Raw genomic sequence first — 27,418 nt, 5'->3', positions numbered from 1 at the left:
GTAACTGGTGACACTAAGAGGCCCGGAGCACAAAATCAGCACAGTTTTTATAGTATCGAACAAACAAGTTTAAGGAATCTCCACACAAGCAGTTACATGATTGGTTTGAGTCCACCCTAACTGCACTGCCCTTTTTCTGAATTATTGGTGCATGTTTGATGGCTCGATGGTTGCAAAACCGTTATGTTGCATTCCTGGAACACTTGGGCAATTGTTCTGTTTCTTAAGGGTGGGCAGGGTTGATGGCAGCTGACAATTGTTTTTTTCTCTCTCTTGGGTTTACTCTGAGGGCAGCCTATCCCAAGATGTTGGGGTTAATCTCAAAGTGGAGTTACTTTAGCTCTTCACAGGGATCCCTACATTCTAAGTTTCCTGATTCAGGGTGACTTGTGGGCAAGAAAAGAGTTAAGGGCTTCAGCATATTTGATGTGCTGCCATCTGTGGGTGAAAATGTGAATTATAACTTGAGCAGTTGATTCATCAACTTTTCTTTCACAAAGTTTAAAGAAAATGCAGTGAGTCAGACACTTGAGTTCTACTCCTTCACCTTGTGGTTTTACCACCATCTACCTGTACAATTTTGAGAGACTTCCTCTTTTAATCTTGTCTCCTAACAAGGTCTGTGCCTCTATTGTAACCTAACCACAGCTGCTGCACAGAACGTAGTGCTAATGAAGCTGGATAGATGAGGGAAAATGAGGTATGGTTAGCTAACAGCAAATATAGAAAATATTCCTTAATGTATTTCCCTTAAGATTAAGGGAACAAAAGTCATTTTGGGGGAAATGAAGCAGGATAACTTATGGAAACTGAGGCCTGGTGTAGGCAACTCAGAAATATGGTATCTAGAAACTTAGATATGCTATCTTTGCTTCAAAGAGAGGCAACTGAATGCATTCTTTCCTAAGGTATGCATTTCTCACCCAAGAATTCACAACTGACTGACAGGATGCCCCAAAATGCAGATAGCAGGATGTTTCCTCCTTTCAAGGATAAGGATCTGTTTTTTGGCAGGATCCATTCTCATCTGGAAACTCAGAGAATAACACCAGGTGTAGTTAAAACAAAAACAAAGCACCTGGCTTTGCATAACTTAAAGCCAGACCCCCTGTCTTTACCCTATTAGTACCCAACAGATCAAGAAGCTGTGTGTCTCTCTGGGTGTCTCCTTGTGTGTGTCTGTGTCTTTGTGTCCCTATGAGAGTATCCACACTCTGCTAGAGTGTGTCCCTGCCTTTCTTTTTTTCTGCTTTTTTGTGTTTCCCTGCTTGTTTACTTAATAAAGCTCTGCCAAGTTTTCTTACCATTGTGCCTTGTCCAGAAATTCTTATTCTGTGATTGAAGTCAAGAACCCTATGTGAAGAGTTCCTATATTTAAAGGGGAGCTTCACTTAACCTCACCTCTTTCCAGTGACACTCCCAGTCACCTACCAGGTATCTGCTCTCTCTTCACCACTATGCTCTCTCCTTGTAGATCTCTGATTTCTCTACAACCACTATCTTAGCACCTCTTTCTATGGACCTGCAGAATGGAAGAGAGAAGCTGAAGGAGATGGCCCTCCACTTAGTAGAAGACATCCGCCCCGAAATGAAAGAGGACATCTATGACCCCACCTACCAGGATGAGGTGGGCCCCCCACCAAAGCTTGAGTATGTGTGGAGAACCATCATCCCCATGGCTCTGCTGCACCTGGGAGCCCTCTATGGGCTCACCCTGGTTCCTGGCTGCAAGGCCTACACCTGGCTCTGGGGTAAGCAGCTCCCATCCTTAGCAGTGCTCAGGTTTTTTCCCTGCTTTTTAATGAGGTGTGGTCCCACAAAGGGCAATGTTTCCTCTCTGGTTTCCCAGTGATTTCTCTGGTTCCTGGGAGGCTGGCTGAGCTGGAATAGAGTCTGATGCAATTGGGATCCACAGAGGACATCATTCCCTCTCAGTCTGGGTTTCCAGCCATTTGTCTTTGTTTCCAGGGAGGCTGACTAGTCTGGGAGTGGAGACTAGTGTCATCTCTCCAGAAGACAGGAGGAGGAACAGTCCGGTGTGAGGGGATTAGTAGGTAGCTGTCTTGGATGGTAGTAACATAGGACTGGTCAGCAAGGAGGTGCCACCACCACCTGAGTCTTTTAGGTATTGTGGGATCTGATTCCTAGTTTTGTCTTGGGAAATCCTTCCAGTTCCCAGGAGAATTTTAACTAAGATCTTCGAAACTCATGAAAATAGTTTTGCTGAGTACCAGGTAGAAGATAACAACACACATTTAGAAGATGTTTCTTTGGTTACACGATTTCATCATGGCCACGGAAGCAAACTTTAAATATGGTCCAGGAAAAATTAGTGTGTGTATTGTTCAAGCATTGTAGAAGGACACTTATGTTCTTTTCCTGGTATGCTATGAGCTCTACTATGTACTATGAGCTGTAGCATAATGGATCCAGAGGAAGAATGGGTTTTCTTGTCCATCCCTTCTTCTCAGAAGATTTGTTATGGGGAAAAGAGTCCACCACTCAGAGACAGCCTCAGGTAAAAAGATGACTTTATTGGGGAAGTGGATAGGTGACCAGCCAGGGACGCAGCACAAACTCGGGAACTGAAACTGTGACCCTGAATGGCCTACAAGCTAGGGTTTTTAAAGACTAAATCCATGCGGTCAAGCCTGGCTTGTAAAACACACATAATGATCGCATATTTATGTCAGTGGCCAATGGAGTTACAGTCTGTCTTATAGTATCTGTTTGAACTAACCTATCATCCTGGTTGGAATTGGTGCATGAATTGGGTTCCCCACACAAAGCAGGCAGATAAGGGGCAGGGATAAGGCTGCTCCTTCCTGGAAGGGCAAAGGTGGTTGGGCTGTTTTACTATTGTTAACCAAACAGGGCTGCAGATCTTATCACAACAATCAGCAAGGCTTCCCACATTTCCTGGGGTCTCAATAAACAGCATATTTCCTGACCCTTGTGAGAAACCAGTATTTTGATTCTCAGGGGCGGGGGTGGGGGTGTGTGTTGGGGGGGGAGTGAGGAACTCCTGATATATTAAAAGTGGAGTTAGTCTTGTTCCCCTTAACACTAGGAGATCCTTCCCCTCTACAGATTCTTCACAAACAGTTCCCTCAGCTGCAAGCCCCTTGCAGCCAGAATACTCCCTGTAGGCCTCATTCAGTTCCTAGTTTGACCAGTCTGTGATTAGCCACCCTAGAAAATGTACAGGGATCATAATGCCACACTGGCATTAAGGCTATGATATCTATCATTTTAGTGTCTTGCTTTTGTGGATCTGCTGTGACATTGGACAGAAATTGGTACACAGTGCTAAAATGCTGACTTGTTCAACTCTTGATCAGGGCTCTTTGACTAGGTTGACAAGAGTTTCTATGAAATGTGGATTGTGAAATGTGGATTTCAAATTTCCTCTATGATTAAAAAAGAAAGAAGGATAGAGGTCTTAGCTTGGGCAGTCTCTCCTCCCTCCTGTAGATTTTGGTGCTTTTCTTGTTTTTTTCCCAAAGGAAATAGAAAAATTTCAGATTTTGAGATGTTTTGTCCCTTTATTTTTGGAGCTGCTCAGAAGAGACCTTGAGGAAGGGCTCAAAAATATTTCTCACATCATTGATGGTCTGAAAAGAAAACCTCTCTAGGCCACTTCTCAGGGAAAATCTACAAGTTGTTGCTTAACCATCAGTGTGGACACTGATGGTCTTTCCTTGGTGACAGAGATTGGGTACATGATGAATGAATAATAAAACAGGCACCTAGTGTCTGGGTTCTGGTTTCAATTCTGCTGCTAATGAGCATTACCTGTTCTTTCAGAACCATTATGTCTGCAGCATGAAACAAATGTACATGATTTCTTGGTTCTGGGCTGAGGGTTTCTACTTTTCCTGTATTCAGGTTCTTCCTTCCTGATGATTATAGAGGCCTGACTTCACCATACTTTTCCTACTTAGCTGCTTAGTATTGTATTTGGGAATATGATCTAAATCACCATATGGCCTGGCCACATATCACCTGGTGTCTCAATCCCAGACCTAAAGAATTGTGGCCAGAATTTTTGTTAGGATAATAATAATCGTGTGGCACTCTTGGGCATCATGAAGGACAGGATAAGATTAAGGAGACAGGGGGAGAGGAGAGAAAGCTGTTTAGACATCTCTTCTTGTTTTAGTAGAGAAGACAACTTATAAAGTGTGTGATGCCTTCCAGGAAGTTCTATAACCACAGATAATCTATCGTTTCAATTTGTTATCCCAGCATAAGTTATAAAATTTTAACCAAGGCTTCATCCTGTCCTCCCAGTGCCACTGAACAAAGGGAATGATATGTATACCAAGGAACTCCTTACCCACCAGAGATCACGTGTGGCACCTCCTGAGCTGCAAGCCATCAGCATGGTAGAGAAGGCATCCCTAAAGTCTTTCAGAGTTCTATTCTTGGATTCCCCATTGTCAAAGACCAATAACCTACTTTGACACATGGCTTCATTTTTACTAGTCCTGTGACCCTAAATAACATAGCTCTAAATAACATAGCTCTCACTTCGTCTGTTTCCTCAACTGTGACATGCAGTACTCATAGTATTTACCCTGTTCAAGCTGTATAGTAAATATAAGCATGTGAACAATTTTGATAAAGCTTGAGCCATTATGCATTATGTATGGAGGATCCCTCGTGGAGCCATATTGCCTGCTATAATACTGAAATGCTGTTGTACTGGCTGGCAAAAGGAAATGCAAGTCTTTGACTACTATATTCAGTACACCTTTGGAAATGATATTCTGCTCTGAACACTTCAGAAAGATCAGCAGAAGGCCAAATGAGATAGAACCATATGCCTATGGTTTGATAATGACACGTTAGTGAGAGCCCTATTCCTTTTGCATGTCCTTATGCTTTCTTAACTCTTGGAACTCCTTATCTCCACTCTTGGAAGGAGAGGGTAAGTGATGAGCACAGATTTTCAAGTGGTAAAACTTAGAAGCCCAAGACTAAGGCATCGCTAGGGTTCAAGGTAAAGCAGATCTTCTCCTAAACTCTACAGAAGCTGCCTCTGGGGCTGGGAAGGTGGCTCAGTGGTAGAGTACTTGCTTTGCATGCCTGAGGCCCTGGGTTCAATTCCTCAGCACCACATAAGCAAAGAAAAAAAATAAAGAAGCTGGCTCTGGCATCACAGGAATGCTTTGACATGCCTCCCCTGGCTGTACCCCCATCAGGTGGTGACTCTCCTACTACTTTATCCTGGCAGTTTTGCTGTGCTATGTATTCAGTGGCCTGGGCATCACAGCAGGGGCTCATCGCCTGTGGAGCCACCGGACCTACAAAGCACGGCTGCCTCTGAGGCTCTTCCTCATCATTGCCAACTCCATGGCATTCCAGGTGAGCAGCTGGCAGGGCTCAGCTCTGTGTCTCCATCCTATCAACGATCCAGGATGGAGTGAAGGGGACTGGCACCTGGAAAGGAGTCCCAGCAGGTCAGACATGGATTTTTCCAGTCTCATCAGTGACTTCAACTGGAGTCACTGAGGAAGGAAAGTCTCACCAGGTATATGGTCATTTTTATCCAAGGTCTATGTTTTATGAAACTGCATGGCCATTGTGGTCCTTCAGAATAGAGGACCATAGTATAAGAGCCAGGCCCTGACCTAGGTTTCTGGGGCAATTGGTGGACACTAAATATAAAGTTGACTATTTTAGGACTCAAGATAATGGGATTAAAGGTGCTGTAGCACACAGTCTAATTGCTGATAACTAGGGTGAACACAGCCAGACACTGGTGGCTTACACCTGTAATCCTAGTTAATCAATAGGCAGACATCTAAGGATCAGTTTGAAGCCAGCTTGGGCAGGTAATCCTGTGAGAGTCTTATCTCCGATTATCTACCAAAACCCCAGAAGTGGAACTGTGGCCCTTGTAGTAGAGCAAAACAGCCTTGAGCAAAACAAAAGCTAAAGGACAGCGCCCCCAGGCCAAAAGTTTATTCTCCATGACCAGTGCATGTATGCACTTATGCAAGCACACACACACACACACACACACACACACACACACACACACACACACACACACACACACACACATGAGTGAATACTTGTGAAGCAATGTCTATTTGCCCAGCATTATGGTAAAGTACAGATTAACAGATTAATGATACAGATTAACTCATTAACTCACTACAGAAGTCTTAGGAGGTAGATGGCACTGTTATGCCTACTTTACAGATGAGGAAACTAAGTTACTGAGAGGTCAAGCAGGCTAGCCTTATAGTGTTAACTAGAGATGCCATGCTGGCTAAATCAAGTACTGAGATTGGTTTAGGCAACACCCCTTTAACAGAAAGATTAGGTAATTAGAGAAGGGGAACTCTCCTAGCTATAGTTGTCATATGAAGCATAATTTAGAGAGGGGAAAGAAATGAACCCAAATCAGTCTCCACTGTCCTGGCAAGATTTGAAGGGCCCACAACATATGCCTAATCATCCCTGCCTGCTCAACTTCTGCTTGACGCTCTCAATGTCCTCATGAGGCAAAGGGAAGGAAGAGACAGATTGACAAATCCTGGAAGGATGGATAGGGTCTCTAACAAACAAAGAGGGCGTTTGTAAATGTGCTCATGGTCATGACTATATAGTTATTGTGTTGGGTACCTATCATGTGGGAAAGCATCAGGAAGAAGCGTCTCAAAGCTTTATCCAAAGAGCATTACCTTAGGGTCCATGCCATCTGGCTTGTACTCTGTGCTCAGGGACTTCACACCCAAGAGTACCCTTCTCTTCATCCTAGCCTGATATAGAACTGCAGAACTAATGAAATAGAACTAATGAAATGCCTTGTGTGCTACCAGATAAACTTCAGGAATTATCAGTGCTATTCCAGTGTTTGGGAACTGGAAGCTGATTTTTCCACACTCATGTCAGGAGCAACTACTGAGAAGAAGGCAGGCCTATATGCCTTCTTTGGAGCTAAGGTCCTGGGAACTGTGATGCTGAGCTGGACCGTTGCAGACATCTGGGCACTCCAATCCTTCCTAGAGGGCATCTCTCCTTAGGCCTAGTTTTCCCTTTTCTCCCATCCAGAATGATGTGTATGAATGGGCCCGAGATCATCGTGTACACCACAAGTTCACAAAGACTCATGCTGATCCTCACAATTCTCGTCGTGGCTTTTTCTTCTCTCATGTGGGTTGGGTGCTTGTGCGTAAACACCCAGCTGTCCAAGAGAAGAGTGATTTGCTTGACCTGTCTGACCTCAAAGCTGAGAAACTGGTGATGTTCCAGAGGAGGTGAGGAAGGGAAGACAGAACTGGGGTATGCCTTGGAAATGTGGAATTTGGGGGTATTCCTCTCTCTTAGGATATGTAATATAATACTTGAATAATTATCTAAGTTTCTGTATTCAAAATTTCAAAATTGTCATTCTGACCATTTTTATGGTCTAAAAGCCCAGAGCCATGTTTTATTCTTCTGTTCCTTTCTCTCTGAGCTATTTTAATGAAACCAATTAAATACCACAAATTTCACTTAAATAGCATATTTAGAAACAGAAAAGTGAATGTGACTGATGTCTTTCTTTTGATTTTTTTTACCCAGTAGAGTAGAAGGACAGGGCAAGAACTCAAATAACTATTTCACAAAACAGAATATTCTATGTACTGGGACAGGCACAAAGGAAAACAAATTGGTCAGTGAGGAAAATGAGGTCAAGGTACAGGAACAAAGTATGACTAAGCCAACTTATATAGAGTGACCGTTATGAATATGGATGAGTAGAGAGTCCAAACAGATGTGTTAGCATGAGCTAACACATTAAGCAGGTACCTGAAACAGTATTTCTGCTTGATATTTATTGTACAACAGGGAAAGGGACTGAAAGGTAGCTATAACTCTGGTAGAGTCTTGATGTAACTTTGGATTAGTTCTGTAATCAAAAGAGAATCATAAAAGTTTTTCCAGCAGCATGTATCATAGTCAGATATGCTTTAAAGAGGCTACTCTGAGGACATGTTAAAGTACCATTCAGGCAGAGAAATGAGAAATGGAAACATAAGATAGATGGTAGGGAGGATTCAAGCCAGGGAAGCAGTGACAGGATAAGGAAAGAACTTGATGTGGACTGTCAGTGACATCAAAACAGAAGATGTGACTGAGGCACACAGGCAACTGATTCTCTTGCGATGTCAATGGCTTTTGTCTGCATGGGACTGAAGAAAACAGGGCCTCCTGAAGGAGAGACTTGCTGTGGTCACAGACACTGAGTGTACCTCCTGAGGAAAAAGCAGAGCAAAGAACGAAGGGGTGGTAGGAGAAAATGAAAGCATGACATTTGCCATGCTTTCTGCCAATGACACTGATGAGCAAGAGAAAGGTGTCCAGAATTTGGTGGATGTGGCTGTGAGGGGACCCTGCCTGTTTGATCAATATAATGTGAGGTCTCATGGAAAGAAAGGATACAATCTGGGTACCAGTGGCTCAGGTCTGTAATCTTAGCTTCTCAGGAGGCTGAGATCAGAGGATACTGGTTCAAAGGCATCCTGGGCAGGAATTTTGTTAAGACTCTTAACTCCACTGGCCCACCTAGAAGCGGTAAGTGGAGCTATGTCTTCTGTGGAAGAGTACTAACTTTGGGCACAAAAGTTCAGGGAAAGTGTCTCCATCCTGAGTTCAAATCCCTAGGATCAGCACACACAAAAGGAAACAAGGCATTTAGAATCAGGATATTATATTCTTATCCTTGTCCTTTGCATTCCTAATGGGATGACCTTAGAATATTTATTGAACACATCCATATAGCACACATCTATATAACAAGAGGACAACTATGTCTTCTCAAAAGGTGTTCCACCCATTCCCTTTGGTTTGTTTACCTCTGTATTTACAGTTAGGAGGGAATGCTTGGCCCAACCCTGAAAGACTGAGTAATCCAGGCTTGTGTGAAAATCCTCTGTCCCTACTCTCACACTGTGTGGTCTCTCATGTAGGTACTACAAGCCCTGTTTCCTGTTAATGTGCTTCATCTTGCCTACATTAGTCCCCTGGTATTGTTGGGGTGAAACTTTTCAACACAGCTTGTATGTTGCTGCTTTCCTGCGATACATCATTTTGCTCAATATGATCTTGCTGTTGAACAGCGTTGCTCACCTCTATGGATATCGCCCTTATGACAAGAACATTGACGCCTGTGAAACTGTCCTGCTCTCGCTGGCAACTCTGGGTAAGTCAGCAGTATACAAACATGACCACATTCAGTATTTGGTTAAGAGCTGGCAATATCAGCTAAGTTTGTTTTTAGGACATTTTGTGCCCCAGATTTTTCACCACAAAACTAGTGGTTCCTAAATGAGGATATATTTACATGTCATGCAGCAAGTTCTATTCAAAAAAGGGGAAAATAACACTTCCACTAGTTGCAGGTTTCCAAATCCATTTCCAAATGGCATGTCTATTGAATCATTCCAAGCTTTCCTTTCTCCAGTCACCTCTGGTCTGGGCTACAGTCTGGTTTTGGGGAGGTGATACATAATTAGAAAAATCGGGTCAAAAGAGAGGCCAATAGATGAGTATTTTATATTGACTGATTCTGTAATATAAACCAGATTGATACACTTCAAGAATGCTGCTGTGAAAATATGTGTAATCTCCTTGCTATGATTTCATATGTGTCTCTCAGCCCCTTCCACCATTGTGCACGTTCTAACTTTAACTCATGCTTGAAATAAACCACCTAGGCCTCACGCTTCTTACATTTCTTTTCTTTTCTTTTTTGATGGTCTTGGGGCTTAATCTTAGGGCCGAAGCACTGTCCCTGAGTTCTTCTGCTTAGAGCTAGAATTCTACCACTTGAATCACAGTGTCATTTTCAGCCTTATCTCAGTAGATTATTGGAGGTGAGAATCTCATGGACTTTTCTGACTGGGCTGTCATTGAACCACAATCCTCAGCTCTCAGCTTCAGACTAGCTAGGATTACAGGCATGAGCCACCAGCACCCAGCTAGTTATTACATTTTTCTGAACAAAATAATTTGTACTGAGATGTGGCCAGCATGATAAATAATTATAATGACAGCACCCCAATTTCAACTGCCTTACGACTGGCCTTTTAAAATGGCCACATTTTAGAGAACACTTGTTCTCTATTGCTACTCTCTTCTGTGAACCTGCTCTTTCCTGCATTTTATTCCACCCTGTCTTTCCTACTGTTGTACAGTGAATCATCCCAGAAGCCACATTTTAAAATATATAATATTGGAGTCTTTATTATGCACTTAACAGGCTACAGGCTGCCTGTTTTACAAAGGCTTGCAGCACGCAAATGCACATAACACAGCTAGGAAACATGCTAAAGAGGAGAAAAATAACAAAAAACAATACCAACAAGCCGATTCAGCTTCAATGGAGAGCTGAACTGGGGTGCCATGATGACTGGAGACAAGACAGGAGACCGGAGACGATCACAGAGACACAGGTGGCATGGCCTCCTGGTGGCTAAGCTGGTCCAGGGGGCAGATCCACAGGAAATTCCCAGTCCCCAGGCACTGGACTGACAGATTCAATAACCTATCAGTCAAGTGCCCTCCCCTGCCTCCAGGGGTCCAGGCACGCCCATTACCTGAGAGGCTGGTGATGGGCAGGGGGTTTTCTTCCCCCAGCATGAAGACAAGATGCCAGATCCTATAATCAACCATGTGGCCAATATGGTGCTGGCCAGACCTGGCTTACTTACTTCACTATAGCTCTGTTTCCTGCCATTCTAATTCTTTTTCGTCTTGAATTGTTGATCTCTCACATTTTCTTCACTCTGACCACACTGACCTTCCTTTAAGCCTACATTGACCTGCCTCTTCCTGTCCAGGTTGCCACCCATGATCCTCCTCCTTTTCAATTTGACACCTATAGTACTAATGAATGACCACTCAGAGCTTGGCTGTGAACACCAGTGTAAAAGTTAGCAGTCCTCTGTCAGTACACTTAGCCTTCGCCTTATTTCCCAACTTCCAGCCTGCTTCTTAGTTCATACTATGGACTACCTATGTACAGAATAATGATATCTTCAGAGTCCTAGCTGGAGGCTTATTTGGCAGCACTTCATCACTAGCTTGCTATTTACATCATTCTCACACTACATGGGGGCACTTTTGTGGTTGTTATGTATGTACATATAAATATATGTATTTATTTACTGTATTTTAAGCATCTCCTTACATATTGTAGACTATCCTAGACTCACAATTCTCTCCAGTGCTGAGATTACAATTGTTGTACAGTAAATGGAGTTGGTAGTGTTAGGTTTTTAAAAAGAGGTAACCGAGTAAGAACAGCAGCAGCACGCACGTGGTATTCAGGTAAGGGGTAGGTTTATTCAGTAGACCTGCTGGGACCAGGCAAGGTTGGCACTCCACGTGGCTGGGAAAGGCCTGGGAATGAGAGAGAGCTGGGAAGAGAGGAAAGAGAGAGAGAAAAGAGCCAGAAAAGAGCAGAGAGAGGGGTAAGAACAGTAGCACTCACGTGGTATTCAGGTAAGGGGTAGACCTGCTGGGACCAGGCAAGGTTGGCACTCCACATGGCTGGGAAAGAGAGAGTGCAAGAAAAGAACAGAGAGAGCTTGAATAGAACAGAGAGAGCAAGAAAAGAGCAGCAAGAGAGCGTCTGGGCCTGGGCTAGGCCTTATGTAGGGTATGGGCGGGGAAAGGTTTGGCCACAACAAATTCAGATGTGACCTCAGCGGATGCAGATGTGACCTCTTCCAGGTGTCCCAGTTGCCTAGGTAACACGGGTACTGGGTGGAGACTTTGCTGCGAGGAGGGTGGAGTCTGCTGGCTATCCAGGAGCGGACCTTACAGGTAGGATACAGAGAAGCCACCTTTGGAGAGATGGAATTGGGAGTCTTTATTAGAAAGCCAGAGTCAACATGATAGACTGTTGTCTCAAAGACCAGTATGGCTACCCCCCCCCCACTTTTCCTGCACAGAACTTACACCAAGCTTGTAAAGATAAAAACCTTGGGGGCAGACAAGGCCCCAACATCAACAAATCACAAGGAGCAGCTTTCCTGGGGCTAACTAACATGATCTCTGCATATCCTCTAAAGCAGAGAGCTCTCTTTGCTCTACCTACTGAGCTAGGCATCTGCAATTCAAAGGATGGCTTGCTTCACCTGGAAGCCTCTGAAGCTGGGTGGACTACCCCATCACCTGGTTAGGCAATAGGATGGCTGTGTGAACAGGGTAACTTACTTAGACTTGGTCTTTTTGTTACTTCACAATCATAAACCACAATGCTTAGAGTATATAGAGATATATTTATCCTCAAAAGACATTTATTAATTTACTTATTTATTTGTTTATCTTTCTTTTTTTGTAGGTCATGGGGCTAGAATTCAGGGCCTGGGAGCTATCCCTGAGCTCTTTTTGCTCAAAGCTAGTGCTCTACCACCTTGAGCCACAGCACCACCTCCTTTTTTCTGGTGGTTAATTGGAGATACATCTTATTTTTCTGCCCAGGAAGGCTTTGAACTTTAATCCTCAGATCTAAGCCTCTTGAGTATCTAGGATTACAGGTATGGGCCACCAGCACCCAGCAAAAGACCTATGATTAGTTTTTCTTTACCCTAACTGAAAGAATCCATCCCAGCTTTCCTAGGGGACCACTCAGAGGCAGCACATACAGGTGGAGAAGGATTATAAAGATGTTTATTAGTGTGGTCAACTTGCCCATGAGATGGAGAGCAATATGGGGTCTGCCCCATCGAGGTGGTAGCTCATAACTGGGGATAGTGGCAGGAGGTACTTACTCTGCATGTGCAGGTAGGTCTGAGTGGAGAGAAAAAGTGGCCAGTATCCTGGAATTCTAGGGCAGGGAGGAGCTCAGGTCTGGTGGAGCTGGGGGCTACAAGCTGCCCTGGGAAAGGTAGTGGGAGTGACTTAGGACCTGAGGTGGGGAGAATGCCAACACTAACCTGAGAGAGTTCAATGCCATTATTGTTCAGATTGATTCTGAAAGAAGCACCCTGCTGTTATAAGGTAAATTATCAGAGAAGCCACATTTTGAATGATCAAATCTTGGTATCTTTCTTACAAATTAGTCTGTGAATGGATCAATGAAAGGATCCATCACATCCATGGCATGCGGAGGCAGACAGGCACAGGAGAAAGATTATTACAAGGTTTAATAGAGGAGCCATATTTCTCTCGGAGAGAGAGCACATGGCACCTCTGCTATGGGTAGCAGCAGGGTCTCGGGTTAGGAAGTGAGATAGATGGAAGTTCAGGTGGGCCTGGGTGGAGCCAGCTGGAGGGAGGGGCCAGCTATAAGGTGGGAACTCCAGGGCAGGGAGGAGCTCAGGTCTGGGTGGAGCTGAGGCCCAAAGGTGGGCATAATGCTTACAGTCTACAGACAGCCAGTTGTAACAAAAACCTGCAGCCCATAAATACACTTAACACTGTTAGGAAATGGGCCAACAAACCAATTCAGCTCTGATAGAAAGCTGAACAAAAAGAGAGGAGACAAGTGACAGTGCAGGAACATGGAGACACATAACATGGCATAATGATACCTATGCAGGTCGGAGTCTAAATAGGGTTAGGGCAAGGGGCAGAGTCACAGGAAATTTCCCATCTCAGGCACAGGACCCACAGGTTCAGTAACCTATCAGCCAAGTGCCCATCCCTGACTCCAGGGATCCAGGCATGCCTATTACCTCGGGGGGGGGGGGGGGGGAGATGTCACCTTCCTCCATCATGAAAACAAGATGCCAGACCTTAAATAGACATACTTAGAAGAACTCAGAACTTTTCCATCTAGGGAATAACCTTCCATATGGGGTATGCTCAGAGGCTACTCAGAGACTGGAGATTAAAGCCATTTAGGAAATTAATTAATGCAGAATCAGAGCATTCTCTATATGCAAAGCTTTCCTAAAGCTATGACATCTGCATTTCTCTGAAACAGCCCTCCTAGCTCACCTTGAGCTAGACATCTGCATTCAATGAATGGCCTCTCTCACCTCTGGGCTTTTCAGCACTGGATGGAGAATTCCCTCCCCAAGCAAGAGGCACCAGGATGGCTGCATGAAGTTACTTAGACTCAGCCTCCTTATTTCACTGTCAAGAGGTAGCAAATTCAGGATTTACCAAATATGTACTCACTACAGAAATTGTCCTCAGTCTAGTATGTTTATTGTCCTTTCAAAATAAAATTGAACCTGGGTTTTTACACCCTACGCCCAAAGTCCAGCAGTTGTTGCCATGTGCCAAATAAAGACACAAGGTGAAGGCAGAAAAAGAGATGTATTACATGACAGCCCTAGGAAGACAGCACGTCAGTACATCTTCAGACATTTTGAGGGATATAGACAGTCTTTGTTCTTGGAGGAGTTCCAGAGAAGTTGTTTTCACTTTACTGCTGGAACAGAACAGGAACAAAGCAGTCTCTTTTCTTTCAGAAGATAAGAAGGCACTGCCTGTTTGAGGGGTAGTTTTCCTTCCATTTAGGATAATTATCAGTGATTCTTTTTTTCCTCCTGGAGCCCAGGGTAATTACAAAGGGGCAGCAGCAGAACATAGTTCAGAGCAATGGCACAGACACAAACTTGGAGGACTTTTCACCGAGCCAAGTAAAACTATAGTTCTTTCTTTCTTTGGGGGGGGGGAGGGGGTGGGTCAGTTATTGGGCTTGAACTCATGGCCGGGGCACTTTCTCTGAGCTCCTTTGCTGAAGGCCACTGCTCTTGAAAGACCCCAGACTTCTGGGATACTTTCGTCAATGGGAGGGCGCCCCAGAAAACTCAGACTCCAGGCCGGGAGATGCAATAAGCAAGAGGAGTTTATTTGATGTTTGCGCAAACAGCCTCTCTGCCCCGGCAAGGGAGGGAGCCCCAAACCGAGGTTACAGGCATTTTTAAAGGCAAAAACCACAAGATTAGCATATTACACCAGGGTCTGGTAATTAGAGGTCACCATACTCTCTAGCAATCATTTTTTACTACACGGGGAAGTTTATAACACTCTTTGTAATGAAACAATTGGCGCGGATGCTCAAACGGAGATAGTCACTCTGGGAGATAAGGGTCAGAGAGTTTACATGCTGGGCTGTAAATTCCTACACAGACTGGTTAAAGATACATTGCATAGGCTAGGCAGGCTTTGATCCTGCTCTTTTTAAGATCTTCAAACAATAGCCCAGGACAATTTACCCAAATCACAACTTTTTACTAACCAGATATTTTTGTAAATAGACACAGAAGGCTCAGAAGGCTTAGTCTTGTAACCATCTCTGACAGATACAGTCTCCACACCTTGCACACCTACAACAGTTAACACTATTTTTTATGCCTTTTTTAAAAAAATTATTTGATCTATTTTGCCTCATTTTTCCAAAACTGACTCTGGACCCTTGATCTTAAAAAAAAAAAGGGGGGAGGTCGGGGGTAGAAGGGCGAAGGTCCATCTTCTGTAACTTCTTTAAGCTGACTTCAGGGGCGTTGATTTTACCTAGCCAGGAACCTATAACTTTAGCCTATTTTACAAAGAGGCCATCAGGGTTAGATGTCATTAAGAACAATATTTAACTTTTGACAACTGCACAGACCTTTTCTCCGGCTACAGCAGTTTAGCTTGTTTAGTACTCTGGTTTGCAAAAGCATCTTCCTAGATGGCTTAGGAATGTGATCTCTAATGATCCCAACAATGCCTAAGACAGATATCAATAGAAACACACTCTCAGGTTTACAAATTTTTTCCTGAGCAGATGAACTTCATGTAACTAGTGTCAGCTCAATTAGAGCTGCCAATTAGAGCTTCTGGCACATAAAGAGGTTGAGATTTAAACTATCCCCCACATTTTATAACATTAGCTTTTTACTATCACAGAGGACTGGCAAGTTCCTGTCCCTTACAAGGTAAATAGTCATGGACATTAGGCATGCTTACAAACTCTTCCCATGACCTCCCGGCTCTGACCAGTTTTGAAGGGCCACGCACAAATGACTCTAGGATCTGACATTTCTGCCATCCAAGCAGTGGCTTACTGCCTCTGGATGCTCCTCCATTGCTTTTGTCCCAGGGGTGTCATCTCCACATTGGATAAGTGCCTCATTGGCATTTCCCTTCAGCTGGTTGCTGGACTTGAACTCGGGGCCTGAGCACTGTCCCTCAGCTCTACAGCTTAAGGCTAGCACTCTGCCACTTTGAGTCCCAGACTCGGGGCTTGAATGCTGTCCCCTGACTCTTCAGTCCAGGGCTAGTACTCTGCCACTGTGAGTCTCGAGCTTAGGGCTTGAGTACTGTCCCCTGACTCTTTAGTCCAGGGCTAGTACTCTGCTGGCTGAATAGAGGTGACAGTCTCACAGGGACCTTTTTTTTTTTTTTTTTTTTTTTGCCCGGACTGGCTTTGAACCAGTTTGCAGATCAGTGAGTCTTATAAAAGGCCATTTTACTCCAATTAAAAGCAACAAGGTGTCAACATAGAAGTAGCTTTTAAGCATGCTCTTACCTGAACTTATTAAGAGTCAAAGTTACATCTGACAACTTGTAAGAATCCTCTGTGCTTTGCTCTGGACTTTGCTGGAAACTCAAAAAACAACCTATAAGAGCAAACTGGAATAGCAATTATTTTGGTAATACTAATTTTTCCTCTGTGTACATTGAGGCCAATGTCAAGAACAATTTTGCATTTAAACTTTATATCCAAAATCCATTTTCTAATTTTTTTAAAGTCTCCCACTAATCTTCTTAATATACTTTAGTTTTTATTTGCATTTAAAAAAAAAACCTCTTAAAATATTGAGGCCAAGTGTCACTCATTGTCTCTTGGCTGCTTGTTTTAAAACAGACACACATTAAAAATTTTAAACTCAAATGACAATTTTTCCTTAATGCGAAAATAACAATCATCATAACTGAACCAAAAAACTAGACTTAGCATCTTTATGACTTTTAAAAACATCCTAATTGTAAAACATTAATAGCAAGTCACATTATACAAATAACTTTTTAACCCTCTTTTTTAAGGCCTTCCTAATTTTAATGTTAACACATCCAAGGGGAAGTTTTAGCAATACTAATCAGATCATCACATCACTCATTTTAACCATCATGTTTTCAGTGTCTATCTGTAGGGAAAAGAGAGAACAAAGATGGGCCACTCAGCCCCTTCTATGGAATGGGCACACACCCAATCCGATTCTAGGGTTAGATGAACTGCATTTGTGCTAGCTTGCCCTCTTTCACCATGCATGGACTCCTCCCAGGACCTGTCCCACCATGCATGACCAGCTGAACTGCACTTCTGTTTGTTCACCCCTTACCCCTAAAGATAGGTCTTCTGTTGGCTTCTAAGTTTTTCCCCCCGTCTCTTCTCTTGGTTCTTGAATGAAATACACAGTTTTAGACATACAGAACAGGTAACATCTTTGACAGTGTTAAACTAACTTTTACATTTAAATTCCTAATTTATCCCCAAATTTTAGCCAAGGGAATTAGATCCCAAACTGCCAATGCATTTTTGTTAAGCCAGATAACTTGATTACAGTATAAACAGCCTTATGCATTTTAAAACATTAGTCTTTTAAAATACCAGATTTTCTAATTTGCAAGTTAAAGAATCTTTACAAAGCCATTTAAAACAATATGAAGATTTTTTAAAATCTTTGGTAATGTCCAAACCTCATAACCTTTTGAATTTTTAAATTTAAACTCACCCAATTGTTACAGCATGCTGACAATTTTTATCTTTGAACATGTTCACAAACACACACAAAACACTCACACAGATCTTAAAGCACGCAAAAATCAAAATCAGTTGTATGTACACCTTTTAAAGTTTTTAAACAAAAATTTAAGACAGTATTTCTTTTAAACTAGGTACCTTTGTTGGGCTTCATTTTCCCAGAGCTTGCTTATCTAGCAAGGCAATTCACTAATTAGTCTTTTGAATCCCGTCTGTTGGAGGAGGGCTGGGGGAGGGGGCCACCTAAAACTAAACTGGCCTGATTTTTACCCAATTTTGACAAGAGCACTTTACAAATTGTTAAGCTGTCTGGAGTAGCTGAAAGTCCAGACCAGGCTCACAACTTTCTACACCCTCGCCTCTCCTCCAACAGCCTCCACTGGGAGAAGTTGCAGCCTGAGGCTTGTCCATGCCCTGCCTCTTGGCTGCTGTAACACAAAAGGTGGGGGGCTTAGCAGGGCTGTGACCAAGCCCAGTGGGGGGCTGGAACTTTTATTCCCCCAGAGATGTTTAAATAAATAACAAAAACACAGATAAACACAAAAACCAAGGATCCACATTTAAAACTGGTACCAATTCTAAAACAGAACTAGACAAGAACTGAAGGCTGAGTTGGGGACTAATGGGCCCCAGTTTATCCCTACCGGAACTCTGTGCTGCTCCCACTCAGCAAGCTGAATCCAGAGTCTGCTGAGTGAGCCTGCCACACTCACCCAGAACTTCCCTACCCCAGAAAACATAAAACAAACACACACACTAAAGTTAACAAGACAAACAAGTGGCCACAAAGACAAAATCAAGTCTCAGTGAATGGGGTGACATCTCACCACCATTCACTTACCAGGGGACTCAACCCCCCCTACTCACCTCCAGAGGATTTTTCTCTTAGATTCCTGCAGACGTTGACCCAGGGGCTTTCCAAGGCGGAGGAGAATTCCCAGTCATCTTGGGGCAAGGGACAAAAGTCCCTAGCGGCCGTCCCCTCAGACTGACAGGTTCTCCCCCACGCTCAGACCCCCTGAGCCAAGGCCCGAGGCTGAGATCTAACTGGGGCCACTTGCTGGTGGTCAGTGGCAGTTTCATAATTGACAAACAAGCAAGTTCCTAAAACCTGACAATCTGGGCTCGAGCTGTAATTTTTTCCAGTGATCTAAAGTCAGACTTAAGGGCGTGGTTAGTTGTTGTCCCATCCCTTTAAGGACAACAAAACAGACAACAGAGACAATTAACACTAAACAGAAACAGGAAACCAGACAGGCGCTGCGCGGCAGTCGAAGGACTGCAAACAGAAAAAGCAACTTCAGATGGGAGTGGCCGACCACGGCTAAACTCCCCGGGAAGGAGAGAGATTCCATGTTCCCTCCTTCTACACGGGAAGGAGAGAGACTCCACGTTCCCTCTTCCCCCCCAAACCTCAAGAGCCCATCAGCCCAAGAAAACCTCAAGAACCCGTCGGCCCGAGAAAACCTCAAGAACCCGTCGGCCCGACAAAACCTCAAGAGCCCGTCGACCCGAGAAAACCTCAAGAGCCCGTTGGCCCGAGACAGACCTGTACAGGCACTTTTCTTTGGATCCCAGAGTGCAGAATACAGAACAGAGATAACAAACATAGAAGACGCGAGACGCAAGAGCTCTATCTTACCTCCTACCGGTCCTGGAATTTGGGGTCTGAGGGCGCCTGTTTCCCGGCCAATGCACCAAATGAAAGACCCCAGACTTCTGGGATACTTTCGTCAACGGGAGGGCGCCCCAGAAAACTCAGACTCCAGGCCGGGAGATGCAATAAGCAAGAGGAGTTTATTTGACGTTTGCGCAAACAGCCTCTCTGCCCCGGCAAGGGAGGGAGCCCCAAACCGAGGTTACAGGCATTTTTAAAGGCAAAAACCACAAGATTAGCATATTACACCAGGGTCTGGTAATTAGAGGTCACCATACTCTCTAGCAATCATTTTTTACTACACGGGGAAGTTTATAACACTCTTTGTAATGAAACAATTGGCACGGATGCTCAAACAGAGATAGTCACTCTGGGAGATAAGGGTCAGGGAGTTTACATAATTACAGGTTTGTGATTGATTAACATTTGGCCTAGTTTGCTGGGCTCACCTGATGGTCCTTATCTTGAGCCCCCCTATACCGAGAATTTTTACACACAGGGATGCAGAGGAACATACTCTTTGTTCTTTATCTCGGGTCCCTATCTTGGGTCCCTATCCTGGGTTCCATTTGGCCACTTAGGGAATTTTCAAACAGGAACCAGAAAAACATACCTGTTTGTTCTTTATCTATGACCACAAACCTTGTCCCAGGGGCCGGCATCTGGGCTCCAAGAGACTTTTTACTCCATTACTAATTTCCAGAAGGGAGAGGGGTTAGTGCTAGGGCGAGCAACTTTACAAAAGCAAAACCAGCAGTTAGCAATTGTAAAATGTAACTCTAATTTTTTAATCTTTCACTCTACCACTTTGAAACACAGTTCTACTTTTGGATTTTAGATTGTTCTTGGAGATTAGAGTCTAATAAACACAGGCTTTGAACCTTGATCGTTGAGTCTCTTCCTCTTGAGTAGCTAGGATTACTGGCATGAGCCACCAGCATGGAACAAAATCATCACTTAAGATGTTTCTTACAAAATGTTCATCCCAAGAGTTTCCAGAACCTCTGAGGATAAAGGAAATCTCTAAGTGTTTTCATGGGGTTCTGATATATCAACACCTCTTATCCCTGAAAGGACCCATCACATCCATCCCAGGGGACCACGCAGAGGCTGGCAGGCACAGGAGAAAGATTATTACAAGGTTTGTTAGAGGAGCCATATTTCCCCCAAGAGGGAGCACATGGCACTTGTCCTTATCCAGGTAGCAGGGGAGTCTGGGGGTAGGACGTGAGGTAGGTATGACTTCAGGTGGAATGAGCTCAGGTGGATCTGTGCCCAGAGAGAGAGAGGCCAGCTGTATGGCGGGAACTCTAGGAATAGGAGGAACTCAGCTCTGGGTGGAGCTGAGGACCAATGGTGGGGATAATACTAACAATTCCAGTCTCAAAGGTCAGAAAAATAGAAGCAAGAACAGCACACTGTGAACCAGCAATGGGTGAGGAATTTCTAATCTTTTTCCGGACCTCCTTTTCTCTGACTTCTGCCTGCTGTTCCCATGCCCCTATTCCCCATGCCCTTACAGAGAGCATGATCTCAGTGGGGTTGGTGTGTTGCTTACTCACCACTGTAAGAAGCACAGTCACTATGCTCCCTAGGTCCCTCCCTTTCCCATCAAATTACATGCACATATGCACACAGCCTGTGAGATCTCAGGCCAGTACTACCAAATTTCTAACATTGTACAGGGTATATTTCTTGTATTTTCTCAGAAGAACTTGCTTCTTTCTTGATCCTTTAAGAGAAAAGTTTTTCCCCAAAACTACTCCCAGTCCTGGGAATTTTTGTAGACTATCTTAGTTCACTGCTAAGGATGCCTCAGAGAGCATCTGTTCACTTTAGAGTAGAAGACACTGGGTTTGCCATTCACTCAATAATAGCAAAATTCTCCAAGGTACAGAGGACCTACTAGGTAAGAAATGATCAAAGATGACCAATCAGCATCTGCTGAGTTCCCTAACTGCTCTCCTTGCTTCTCTTCCAGGTGAAGGCTTCCATAACTACCACCATACCTTCCCCTATGATTACTCTGCCAGTGAGCACCGCTGGAGCTTCAACTTCACCACATTCTTCATTGACTGCATGGCTGCCATTGGGTTGGCTTATGACCTGAAGAAAGTACCCAAGGCCTCCATCTTGGCCAGGATTAAGAGAACTGGAGATGGAAGCTATAAGAGTGGCTGAGGTGGTTGTTCCAGGCTTCTTTTCCAAAAGCCATCTGATGAGATGCTCTGATTATTTTTTTCAAATTCTTTATTGTGATTAAGTGATTACATAATTTCCCAAATTTCACAGTATTGTGGGATAGAGATGCTTAGTTAAAGTTACAAACACATTCTAACTTTCATGGGGCAAATTGTCTATCGTGGTCTATAACATTTATGAGTTCTATGAGCTTTGCAATACAGTTATTTTTCCATATTGGTGATATGTACATTTCTTTTGTTTTGCATAGCATCAGCTGTTCCCTCTTTCCCACTTGTTCCTGAAAGACCTCAGACTCCTGGGATACTTTCGTCAATGGGAGGGCGCCCCAGAATACTCAGACTCCAGGCCCGGAGATGCAATAAGCAAGAGGATTTTATTTGACGTTTGCACAAACGGACTCTCTGCCCCCTTCAGAGAGCCCCGAACAGCGGTTACAGGCATTCTTAAAGGCAAAAACCACAAGATTAGCATATAACACCAGGTGTCCTCAGGATTGGCCCATTTAAAAGTCACTATACACTCCAGCAATCATTTTTACCACGCAGGGAAGTTTATAACACTCTTTGTAAAACAGTTGGCTCAGGGCAAGTCTAGGGGGAGCGTTCACCCCCTAGTTACAGGCTTGTGATTGATTAACATTTGGCCTAGTTTGCTGGACTTGCCAGGTGGTCCTTATCATGGGTCCTTATCTTGGGTCCTTATCTTGGGTCCCATTTTGGCCACTTGGGGAATTTACTTGTTTGCTCTTTATTTACCACTACAGAGCTTGTCCCAGGGCTGACATCTAGACTCCAAAACTTTTTATTTATTTCCAGGGAGGGGAAGGGTCAGTGCTAGCGAAAGCAAGTTTACAGAAGCAAAACCAGCAGTTAGCAATTTGTAAAATGTAACTCTAATTTTTAATCTTTCAGTTCCCTCCCTCCCATTGCTGCCATTGAGTTGCTTAGTTCATTTTGATCAATGTCCAGTGCAGCTGATGGGTCCTGCTGTTGTACGTTTTTCCCTGATTCCCTCTAGTTCTGTGTCGTCTTCCTAGTATCCCTCTGGTCTGAACATATATGCTATATATGTGATCAGCAGCATAGGGTTATTTAGTAGTGATTCAGCCAGATGAGTGGAAGTTCTTTGTTTCTTAAGTCTTATCAATTTTGTTGTATCACCTTACGTTTTGGATTTAACATCCACTTATCAAGGAGACCATGTGCCGTTTGTCTCTTTGCTCTTAGTTTACCTCGCTCAACATGATTTCTTCTAGCTCCATCCATTTCCCTGCAAATGCCATTATTTTGTCCTTTCTAATGGCTGCATAATATTCCACTGTGTATAGATACCACAGTGTTTGGATCCATTCATCTGTGGTGGGACATCTGGGTTGTTTCCATATCCTGGCTATTGTGAACAATGCTGCCATAAACATGGAGGTGCATGTGTCCTTGTATACTGGTTCCTGTTGTTCAGGATAGATGCCTAAAAGTGGTATGACTGGGTCATAAGGGAGGTCAATATTTAGTTTTCTGAGGACCCTCCAGACTGCTTTCCAAAGTGGTTGTATAAGTGTACATTCCCACCAGCAGTGTAATAGGTTTCCTTTTTCTCTGCATCCCTTCCAGCATTTGTTGTTGGCTGACTTTAGGATGTGGGCCATTCTGACTAGTGTAAGGCGGTATCTCAGGGTTGTCTTTATTTGCATTTCCTTTACAACCAGGGATGGTGAACATTTCCCCATGTGTTTCTTTGCCATTTTTATCTCTTCTTCTTAGAGGTCTCTCTTTAGTTGCCTTGTCCATTTAGTAATTGGTTTGTTGGGCTTGGGAGGGATTAGTTTCTGTATATACTGGATATTAACCCCTTGTCTGATATTTTTTAACCAGTTAGTTGGTTGTCTTTCTAGCTTGGTTGCTATAGCTTTAGCTGTGCAGAAAGTGTTTATTTTAAGGTAGTCCCATTTGTTGAGTCTCTCTCCAATTTGTTGTGACCCTGGGACTCTGTTCAGGAAGTTCCTGCTTGTGCCTATAGGTTCAAGTGTCTCTCCTACTCTGTTGTGCAGTAGTTTCAGAGATTCAGGTTTGATGTTAAGGTCTTTAACCCATTTTGAGTTGATGTTGGTGCATGGTGATAGGCTGGGGTCCACTTTTAGTCTTATGCATGTGGCCTCCCAGTTTTCTCAGCACCAGTAGTTGAAGTCTTTGGCTCCTTTGCCAAATATCAGCTGACTGTAGGCATGTGGTTTTATTTCTGGATCTTCTATTCTATTTTATTGGTCTATGGGTCTGTTTTTGTGCCAGTACCATGCTGTCTTTGTTATTATGGATCTATAGTAGAGTTTGAAGGGCATCGAGAGCCCTCCCATGTTGTCTTTTTTGCCTAGAATTGTTTTGGCTATTCTAGGTCTTTTGTTGTTCCATATGAATTTTTGGACTATTTTCTATGTTTCAGAAATGTACATCATTGGGGTTTTAATAGGAATTGCATTGAATTTGTATATTAATTTTTGCAATATTGCCATTTTCACTATATTAAGTCTGCCTATCCAAGAGCATGGAAGGTCTTTCCATTTCCTGGTATCTTCTGTAATTTTTTTCTTTAAGTTTTTATAGTTTTCATTAAATAGTTCCTTTACATCTTTGGTTAGGTTAATTCCCAAATATTTCATTGGGGGGAGGGCTGGTGGGGGTATTGTGAATGGGGCTGCTTCCTTTATTTCCCTCTCTGCTTGTACATTGTTGGTGTACAGGAATGTGACTGACTTTTGTGGGTTGATATTGTATCCTGCTACTTTGCCGAAGTGATTTATAATTTTTAAGAGTTTTGGGATGGAGTTTTTGGAATCCCTTTAATGTCTTTTTCTTGCCTTATTGCCCTGGCTAATGGTTCCAGAACTATATTGAAGAGGAGTGGAGACAGTGGGCATCCTTGCCTTGTTCCTGATTTTAGGAGAATTGGTTGTAGTGTTTCCCCATTATGTATAATATTGACTATTGGTTTATCATATATGGCTTTTATTGTTTTAAGGAATGTTCCTTCTATTCCTAGTTTCTCTATAGCTTTTAACATGAATGCCTTTTCTTCATCAGTGGAGATAATCATGTGGTTCTTGACCTTGGATCTGTTGATGTGTTGGATTACATTTATTGATTTATGTATGTTAAACCATCCCTGCATCTCTGGGATGAAGTCTACCTTGTCGTAGTGTATGATTTTTTGTGTGTGTGTTTCTGGATTCTGTTAGCTAGAATTTTATTAAGGATCTTTGCATCTGTGTTCATCAAGGAGATTGGTCTGTAGTTCTCTTTTTTTTGTTGGGTCTTTGCCTGGTTTGGGGATGAGTGTGATATTGGCATCGTAGAATGAGTTTGGGATAGCTCCCTCCTTTTCTACTTCTCTGAAGAGCTTGAGGAGTATGGGTATTAGTTCTTCTTTAAAGGTCTTATAGAATTCCGTTGTGAATCCATCTGGTCTTGGGCTTTTCCTTTTTGGAAGACTTCTGATTGCTTCCTCTCTCTCGTTGTAAGATACTTGGCTTATTTAATTGATTGATGCTCTGATTATTAACTACTGATTAATGCTTTATTAATAAACTACTGAGCAATGCTAAAGGCAATGACCTTAAGCCATTCTAGTTTTCTTGTAAACTACTCATTTTGAAAAGCAACAGTTCTCCTTTAAGATGCTATACAAATATTTGTTTCTTCTTTTAAGTTCATTTGCCTTCTTATTGCTTGCTCCTTATTTCCTCTCTCTCCTTTCTCTCTACCTGCCTCCCAGCCAAGCAGCTGTGAGCTAGCACAAGTATGCTTGGCTGCCTTTTTAAAGTCTAAATCTCTCTCTTTGAGCTGTACTGGTCCAGAAGGTGGCATATGCTTGAAATATGACAACTTCTGAGATAATGAACTTGGTTCATTATCATTAGCCCGAGTTTTGTCAAATGAGAGCAAAAAGTAACTTCTTGTGGCAAAGAGCTTGCAAAGCAGGTAAAGTCCCAGGGAAGACAGTCAGTATGCAGTTATAATTCTGAAGTCAGGATAATCTTTAGAAGGAAATAAACCAAAAGAGTGTCCTTTCTGAGATCAGACCTGGTAGTCTATGTAACAAAGAAATGGAGCCCCTCTGCACAATTTGTTTTCATTCTTTCCTGACTGAGCAGGCAATGGGTCAAATACAACAGCAAATCTTAATGTCTAAATATAGCTTGAAGTAAGAATATAAAAGGAGCATGTACTTAATATAAAAAATAGTCTAATCCTTAAATATGAAAAATAGTTTCTGCTAGGAAGGATTTTATTCTTTGTTCATAGCAAGCAGATTTCTTATAGCATAATTCAAGAAGTCTTCAGATAGGGCATAGCTAGAATTCATGTGCACAGCCACATGAAGAAGCAACAATATATGAGTTGGTCATTCAACTTCTATCATCAGCCTGTACTACCATCTTCAGCATATCAAGTGATCCTCTTATAGAAATAAGACAGCTATGACACTTCTAAACAGCCAGTCCAACAAAGGTTTCCAAAGGTAGAGTTGGGTCAATCAGAATACAGATAGAAAATATATATATACTATACTTGGATCTTGAAAAGGGTATTTCAGAATATTTAGCTCTGAAGACCTCTACTTGAATAGAGGAGGACCTAGCTGGATTGCTTTTTCACTTCTTGGCAGGAGAGAAAGCGACTGAAAAGCTGTGTCTATAGGCATCTCCAAAGAGATAACTTTACAGGGAAAAAGGCTCTTGAAGATATGCAGGAGATTCAAAGAGTATGTTATTAGGTGTCATCAAGAAACAAGTGTGACCTTGAGTTGTTCTAGTTGTTGCAACTGCTCCTTGGATTATATAATAATTAGGCTTCTCTCCATGGTGGTGTTTCCTTTTCACACTTCCCTCCTCTGTAACCAAACAGCCCAAGTGATGACCCCCACAAAAAAGAATATAAAATCTGAATTCAGAAACCAAACAAAATGATTGATTATTAAGAATAGGGGCAAACTTGAAAGGCAGGATTTCCCTGTAGAAAACAATAAAACTAGCCGGGTGCTGGTGGCTCACGCCTGTAATCCTAGCTACTCAGGAGGCTGAGATCTGAGGATCGCGGTTCAAAGCCAGCCCGTTCAGGAGAGACCGTGAGACTCCTATCTCCAATAAACCACCAGAAAACCGGAAGTGGCGCTGTAGCTCAAGTGGTAGAGCGCTCGCCTTGAGCTGAAGAGCTGAGGGACAGCGCCCAGGCCCAGAGTTCAAGCCCCACGACCGACAAAAAAAAAAAAAAAAAAAAAAAAAAAAGAAAACAATAAAACTCCAGGCTAGTCATTTAAAGGAAAAATTCCAAAGATAAAGGCTTGAAGTAAATGAGTGAGTTAAACACTGGATTACTGGAATTCAGTAATAGTAGTAAAACAATCAGTATCCACCCAGCCTCCTCTTTTCCCTGCCCTAGCCCAAAATGCTTAAAAGCCGATGTGGGCTGGCCCTCAGGGCCGTTTCCTGGGATCCCAACTCCAGGTACAGTCCTGGCACCTCAGTCCTTATCACTCAATAAAATCTTTTACATTTTCACTGGGAACTGAGTGGTCTCACTGCTCCTCCCCACTACATTCGGAGTGGAGGAAAGTGTTATAGTGGCAGTCCTGCAACCTTCCAGGCCTTAAGGGAGGGGGACATAGCAGGTCTGTTACTGAGCCTAGCTGGAGGCTGGAACTTTTATTCCCCCAGAGATGTTCAAATAAATAACAAAAACACAAATAAATACAAAAACCAAGGATCCACATTTAAAATGGTTACCAATTATAAAACAGGACAAGACAAGGACCAAAGGCTGAGTTGGGGAATAATGGGCCCCCAGCTCATC

At 43.1% G+C, this 27,418-nt stretch overlaps 1 protein-coding gene across 1 annotated transcript; it reads left to right on the top strand.

Moving 5' to 3' along the window:
- Nucleotides 1-685: 685 nt before the first annotated feature.
- Nucleotides 686-21,730, top strand: LOC138807743 (acyl-CoA desaturase 1-like). The gene is made up of 6 exons (XM_069993524.1): nucleotides 686-700; nucleotides 1,475-1,751; nucleotides 5,240-5,370; nucleotides 7,069-7,274; nucleotides 8,970-9,202; nucleotides 21,352-21,730. Exons 1-6 carry the CDS (start codon nucleotides 686-688, stop codon nucleotides 21,549-21,551), a joined length of 1,062 nt encoding a protein of 353 aa, XP_069849625.1. The 3' UTR covers nucleotides 21,552-21,730.
- Nucleotides 21,731-27,418: the final 5,688 nt, after the last annotated feature.

The sequence above is a fragment of the Dipodomys merriami genome, unplaced genomic scaffold (genome assembly GCF_024711535.1).
Source record: "Dipodomys merriami isolate MVZ:Mamm:240054 unplaced genomic scaffold, mDipMer1.0.p SCAF_102, whole genome shotgun sequence".
Taxonomy (NCBI): domain Eukaryota; kingdom Metazoa; phylum Chordata; class Mammalia; order Rodentia; family Heteromyidae; genus Dipodomys; species Dipodomys merriami.
The sequence above is the reverse complement of the archived record's forward strand: the minus strand, read 5'-3'. Positions and strand labels throughout refer to the sequence as shown.

What these genes read in the sequence shown, in the direction of transcription:
- LOC138807743 (XM_069993524.1), top strand. An exon ending in GGCCTACACCTGGCTCTGGG is followed by an intron (nt 1,752 to 5,239) that starts GTAAGCAGCTCC and finishes TTATCCTGGCAG; the next exon opens with TTTTGCTGTGCTATGTATTC. An exon ending in CCAACTCCATGGCATTCCAG is followed by an intron (nt 5,371 to 7,068) that starts GTGAGCAGCTGG and finishes TCTCCCATCCAG; the next exon opens with AATGATGTGTATGAATGGGC.